A 6,987-nucleotide genomic window follows, 5' to 3' on the forward strand; every position below is an offset into this window, starting at 1 on the left:
TCGGCTGTGGATCGAGCTACGTGGAACTAAGCACTTAGAAAAAAGCCTGCAAGGGACGGCGTGATTTAAGTTTAATATTTACTTTGATCTGTCACAGGGTGCAGTGTGATAAGCTTCATTAGTTTTCCCCCACGTGATGACGGTCTGATGGATCTGAAGATGAAAGATGCTTTAGTTTTCTGCTTGTTCCTTTGTTTCTGCTGCTGGACGGTGTGCACGCTGCACGCTGGACTCCAGGCCGGGCTTACAACCTGCACGCATGACACAATAATAAAATATCCTTCATTCATTCATTCATATATGCTACACCAGGTGCTGAAGCTGTATTTAACACACACATGGTAGTTTTGCTTCTTAATGATTGTAACAGACCGAGCCTTTAACTTTTAACCCTATAAAGCCTGAACTATGAAAGAATTGGCAGAAAATTCCATTTTTTTTTAAATCGAACCCTTTATTTAGTCCTATAACAAAATATATATAAATAAAGAAAATTAAAAAAATATGTTATTACATGACCTTTCTGGTGTATGATATATGATATGTACTTGAAGTGCCAATGGTCCAGGGTGAACAGGGGAAGAGTTCAAAGGTATACAACAGTATTTTGGTCAAGTATTGATTAAACTGAAAACGAAAAACGGAATCGAAAATGTGTATCATATATGATACGAATGGCTTTATAGGGTTAACCTAAGTTTGATACACTCAAAAACATGAAGTAAACCCCTCTGTCTGCATCTCTCTGAAATCACTTCTTCATTTTCCCAATAATTAGCTCATATTTCTTCAGGGAGTGCAGTTTGAGACAGGTCAGGCTTGAAGGGAGAAGCAGCGGCTAACAAAAAAAGGGGCGGGGCTTAGCAAAGGGTGACTTGTGCGGTGTGAGTCACATGCTCACTAAAATGTTAAACGTGTGTGTGTGTGTGTGTGTGTGTGTGCAGACGCAGGGCCTCGGCACGGCTCTGAAGATCCTCTTCTCTGAGAAGGAGATCAAGAACCTTCCAGAGCACAGCCCGTCCAAAGGCTTCCAGCTGACCCGGCAGGAGATCGTGGCCTTGCTCAACGGCTTCGGCAGGTAGGAGCCACAGAGCCGGTAGTAGATATCTATACTAGGCAAAAAAAGTTCTGCACCGCTTTTTCAGTCTATAATTTCTCCCCAATAGTGTTGTATCTTATACTGTTGTAAAGCCTGATTTGGTAATTGTGTGGGAAGCGACCAATTTTTTTTTTTTTTTTGACTAAATCCCCTGCAATATTTTTTCAGTTGATCATTTCTCCCATTTAACAAAACCGATTGGTGTTGTCTTTTATACCGTTAGAAAGCCTGATTAGACCTCTTTTCAATGAGAAATAAGTTGTAAGGATTGTCAATCGATTGGTATGACCAACATGGCTAAACATTTATATAAATGACCGTTGTGACCATCTCTCTCTCTCTCTCTCTCTCCCTCCCTCTCTCTCTCTCTCCCTCTCTCTCTCTCTCTCCCTCTCTCTCTCCCTCTCTCTCTCTCTCTCTCTCTCTCAGGTTGTCCACCAGTATACACCAGCTGCACAGTTTCCGCTCCCTGTTGAAGCAGAAGAGGTAACAGACCAGCAGGTGGCGCCAGCCCACAGGGAACTGCAGTCGTCTTATCTTTGCCCAGAATAAGGCCTTTATCAGGGACGTCAGGATCAACACTGAAGCCCAACACACACACACACACACACACACACACACACACACAGCCTCACGTCCCCCCTGCAACATCCTCTTACTTTTTTTTGTTTTGGGAACACCGAGGTCTCAGATCTTGAACAGTAACTTACAGGCTTCGTCTCGCCCTGAAACTTTGTCCTTTCCATCCTCACAGTGACAAAAAACAAAACTTTTCTTTTATTTCAGCATTTTTCCCCTCAGTCTTTTTGTTTTTGGGTCTGGAAAAATAATTCCAAGTTGAGGAAACGTGGGGGAGGGGAGGTGAACCTGAAACCCACAGATCCCTGATGCAGAGGAGAGACTGGGGGGAGTCAGACACGTCGTGTGTGTGACGTGAACGAGACGGGACGTCTTGTTGGATCTCCTCTGTCTGACTGTTTGACGCCTGTTTGCTCTGCCCTCGACCGACTGGCTTCTCTGTGGGTTTTTATACTGGAGAGAGAGCCTGAACTGGTCTGATCCCACAGCCGAGGCCCAGCAGCACGGAGCCAACAGCCTGCTCCTCCAGGAGGGACTCGGACGTCTGTGATGAAGTGTGTGTGTGTGTGTGTGTGTGTGTGTGTGTGTGGGGATGAAGCACGCAGGACTCTGCTGCGTCTCTGTTTTCTTTCCTTCCCACCCTCTGCTCTCCTCTGCAGAGAGGAGACGACGATGATGATGATGATGATGATGATGATGATGATGATGCTCCACGCCTGAGGATCTGGACCAATCTGCTTCTGTGTAACCATCTCAGGCCTCACCTGTGTCTGTCAGCTCGATGCGCTGTGTGTGTGTGTGTGTGTGTGTGTGTGTGTGTGAGTTTGCCTCCAGCCACGAGCAGCTACATTTTTTTTTTTCCGTGTTTCTTTAGCAAGTCACCAGCCATCACCTGGAGTCGAGTTTTATTCTTAACGAGGGCTAAAATTAATGATTCTCCTCATTGTCGATCATCCTCTGGTTATTTTTTATAAGAATAATATTAACAACAACAACAACAACAGAAATAACCCAAACTCTGAAGGGACGTGATCAGAGCCAAAGTGATGATGATGATAATTATTTCCATTTTATAAAGATATGAGCAGAGAAAAGGAAGAAAGCTGGAATCAGATGATGTTTGGCATTTATACTCGATAAATCTCTAAAATACTTCATCCGTTATTAGAATTATGAACGATTAATTTTCTGTCTATTAGCCGGTAAAACTCCCAAAGACTCTGGTGAATTTAGTGACTTCCACTGTAAAAGAGAAGAAAATGCTCACCTTTTTATTTGACCTTTATTTCAGTATTATTGTTATTATTATTATTATTGTTATGAGTTGTAATATTGTTTTTGTTTTGTTTTGTTTTGTTTTTTTGTTTTGTTTTTTTGAGAGGTGCAGCCCAGTGAAGCTGGAGCTCACTGGACAAAAAAAAATATATTAAGACTTTTTACCTGCTGATGTGGCTGGTGGACAAACATGTTTCTACTGTGTGTGTGTGTGTGTGTGTGTGTGTGTGTGTGTGTGTGCTTAAGCGTGTGTGTGTGTGTGTGTGTGTGTGTGTGTGTGTGTGTGTGTGTGTGTAGATAATCAGCAGTTGCAGCTCTTGTATAGTGGACTGAGTGATTCTCTGATACCTGTCAGGCGGCTCTGCCTGTTCAGCTGCTGCCGTGTGTCTCCGGTTCGTCTCAGAGCTGCTGGTTAAATCCAGGAGGCGTCGGGCTCCCGCCTAATTAATTAATTAATTAATTAATTAATTAATTGATTAACGCCCCGTGGTGCTGCTTCAGTTCTGTACGTGGTGAGAATTGACTTGGAGACGCAGGTATGGGAGTAGTTTTCCTCATTTGTGAGGCGCAGCAGCGTTCGCTCACAAAGAGACCATCCTGGGTTTGAAGGAAGTGCCTCTGAGCAAGGCAGTGCACCTCTCGGGGGGTTCTTGATTTCAACAGGAGTGCTCTCTGGGACAGGCCGTGTCCACACCAAGCCGTGTAAATATACAAACTGCATCTTTTATTTTGCCATTTTCCATCTTTCCATGTTAAATCAGATCAGATCACAGAGAGCAGATGATCAGTGACAGACTGTGGAACCTTTCACAATAAAAGCTCAGTTTGCAAAGACGAGAAGAGGAACCTGCTTCTACTTTTAGTCATTTTCCAAATTTCACAATAAAAGCTCAGCCAAAGCAAAGATGAGAAGAGGAGCCTGCTTCTACTTTTGTTGGTCCTACTTTTAGTCATTTTCCAAATTTCACAATAAAAGCTGCGCCATAGAAAAACTGCAGCGAGGACCGTTTAGACTCAACTGGCAAAAAAAAAAAAAAAAAAGTGGAATAAGTGTGGACAAAGAGAACCATGTGGACTCAACCATCACATTACATGCTTACTCCACATGTGTCGGTTGAGTCTACAGGGTCCTCGCTTCAGTTTTAGCGTAATGCCCCTTTAAAAGCGTGTCGCGTGCAGCGTGTTGGCGAGCTTTTGGGAAACTTTTGGACTGACCCGGCTCGGTGTGGACATGACAGGCCGAGACGTGTGTGTGTGTGTGTGTGTGTGTGTGTGTGTGTGTGTGGTGAATCTGGGCATGGATCAGCCTCTTTAATAACGGCCAGTGTTGCGGTCTAACCTGACAAACACGCAACGTGAAACAAGCAGTTAAAAAAATAAAAGCTCGGCCGTGTGAAGGATTTCCAAGGCAGTTTTCAGTTTTCAGTTTTAATTTTTACCCTCCGTTGCTAATTCTTGTCCAGGAGGTTTTGTTAGACGTAAGCGGACCAAAGAGTTTTACTGGCTGCAGTTTATTTTTTTTGTTTGTTTGTTTGTTTGTTCCTTAAGCCCCTCCTGTTATCCTCTTATCTTTTATTATGATAATTATTGTTTGACCGTATAAAAGCGTCGAGTCATGTTGCTGCTGAGCGCTCGGTCGGCGTGGCGTTCTGCAGACGGCCTGAGCGTCTTCACAGGTGTAGAGATGAGGGTCAGGCTTTGAATTTGCTTTGATTTTGGTGTTTTAATTGAAAAAAAACAAACAAAAAAAAAAAAAACAGGATATATCGACTCGTCAGTTTGATCCCGTCAGTGTGACGGAGGTGAGGAGGCTTTGTTGGGAAATATTCTTGTGTTCAGTCTCTCCGGTTGTGCAGATCAGGAGCGTGGAGTCGCCGGGTGTTTGTAGATGTGATGATGTCACGGCTCTTCACTTGTGTGTGTGTGTGTGTGTGTGTGTGTGTGTGTGTGTGTGTGTGTGTGTATAATCTCCTCGTTAGCCACAGCACTGGATTTGTGTCTCTCCATTCACTTCCACAGCAAAATAACACTTTCAGCACATAAACCAACACCAGTGAAGAAGATTATTAAAAAATATAAACAACAACAAGACCCGGTACCCACTTTTTTCTGGGTGATCTCGATGATCTGGGAAAGAAAATTTAAATTTACTGCAGAAGTGTCCTGCCGGATCTAATTTCCAAGTGAAATAAGAAAAAAAATCCTCTTTGTTGGTGTTTCTGTGCTCAAAGTGTTTCTGCTGTGGAAGTGAATGCAGAGCAGCTAATGAGGAGATTTCACCTCCATGTGGGCTCACATCACACCCAGGAGACACACACACACACACACACACACACACACACACACTACAACCAAGGACAAGTTTTGCTCTAAAGGTTTCCGGCATCTGCTACCCGCAGCCTTAATCCAGACAACGTGTGTGTAATCCCTCAGAGGGGCGAACAAATCCGAGCTGAAGGGACGCGACACAGACGGACGGAGCTGAGGAGTGACGCCTCTCTCCGCCTCAGAGAGCGTCTCTGCAGCTTCTCACCGAGGAAGACAGTCGAGTTAGTTGTCTGGGTGTTTGGTAGTGAGGGGACGTGTGTGTGTGTGTGTGTGTGTGTGAGGATGGAAGAAACTGTGTGTGAGAGGAACAGTGTGTGTGTGTGGGGTGAAACGTGTGGAATTGAAAGTGTGTGTGCGGGAGATAAAAAGCCTGTTTGAAATCAAGATGATGTGCATCATGAGATAGGAAGTGTGTGTGTGTTCGCGTACGTGAAATAGTGTGTGTGTGTATGTGAGACAAAGTGTGTTCTTGTATGAGATAGAAAGTAAGTGTGTGTCCGTGTGCTTGGGCGTGTGAGAAAGAAAATGTGTGTGTGTTCATGTATGAGAGAGGAAGTGTGTGTTTTTCTGTGGGAGTTAGACTGCGTTAGTGCTTGCAAAATAGTGTGTATGTGTGCGTGTGTGGCAGAAGGTGTGTGTGTGTGTGTGTGTGTGTGTGCACGCCTGCCCTGCATGCTGTACAGCAGCTGTTCGTCCCATGCAATCCACTCGTCGCCTTAAAAAAAAAAAAACCTAAAAGCTTCAGATCGGCTTGAACCCGTTCCATCTGCAGGTTTCCTTTCTGTTGGTTTCAGATCTATATGAATATTCATAGTTGCACCCATATTGATGTCTATACTTGTTAAGTATATTTATTTGAACAGAGTAATAAATATTTCTGGAAATCACTGAGTTTTGTTTGGTTCTTGGTTTAATTTTTTTTTTTTTTTTTTTTTTAATTTGGTGCAGAGTTTAAGGAAACATTTTATTGTGAAATGTCAGAAACAAACCAACAGTATGAACGAGACTCCTCCGTAAAACAGCCAGCAAAACTGATGAGTCACATTTTTATGACCAAATTTTTAATGAATGTCCCAGTTCCTCAGCATGTTCAGAGTTTTCTTTAGTTCCCTGCAGGATTTGATTTTTTTTTTTTTTTTTTATATGTGTAAAAATGCGGGGAGATTGTAGAAAACAGACTGAAGATTTGAAATCAGTGGAATGGTTCTTGAAGAGTCTCTCCACTGACAAAAACGACATTCGAATCAAAATCAAAACACTGAGAACTTCTTTTTTTTCTTGTGAAAATGATCCACATTTAAAGAGCAACTGAACCCAGAACCCAAATCTGTGTGAAGCCTGACCTCTAGTGGTGAAAAGCAGTCGTGTCGTCCCACCACGTGTCACCAGCAGAGGTCAGGCTTCACACAGATTTGGATTTGGGGGTTAATTTCTTTTTCAATATCTTCAGTTTTGTTGACCATCAGTCTAAATCAGTGCTCAACTTTGTGGATTTAAAAGATGTTCACTGACCGGAAAAATCAGGAAAAATCAGTAAATTCTCTCAGGAGTTTGAGAAAATTTTACAGATTGGGCACGTTAGAGAAATACAGAAGAATTACAACTCGTTTCAAACAATTAGATGATGGTTTTCAATTATTTTTTTCCTCAATAGCAAAATCAACCCTCAAAACCAGCAACAAACAAAAGGAATCCCACCTTTTAGT

General features: G+C 43.0%; 1 protein-coding gene across 4 annotated transcripts in view; it reads left to right on the forward strand.

Annotated features, from left to right (window-relative positions):
• ero1b (endoplasmic reticulum oxidoreductase 1 beta) overlaps positions 1-6,077 on the forward strand; it is a 31,383-nt gene extending 25,306 nt beyond the window's left edge. For 2 of the 4 annotated variants that reach the window (XM_030050052.1, XM_030050205.1), the window contains exons 15-16: positions 945-1,078; positions 1,529-6,032. In XM_030050052.1, coding sequence (XP_029905912.1) covers positions 945-1,078; positions 1,529-1,589 — 195 coding nt within the window. In that variant the 3' untranslated portion in view covers positions 1,590-6,032. Of the gene's footprint in view, positions 1-944; positions 1,079-1,528 lie in introns of all 4 variants that reach the window. The other 2 variants (XR_003928169.1, XR_003928173.1) reach the window with 2 other exon arrangements.
• The last annotated feature ends 910 nt before the right edge of the window (positions 6,078-6,987 follow it).

Source organism: Myripristis murdjan, chromosome 1 (assembly GCF_902150065.1).
Source record: "Myripristis murdjan chromosome 1, fMyrMur1.1, whole genome shotgun sequence".
Taxonomy (NCBI): Eukaryota; Metazoa; Chordata; class Actinopteri; order Holocentriformes; family Holocentridae; genus Myripristis; species Myripristis murdjan.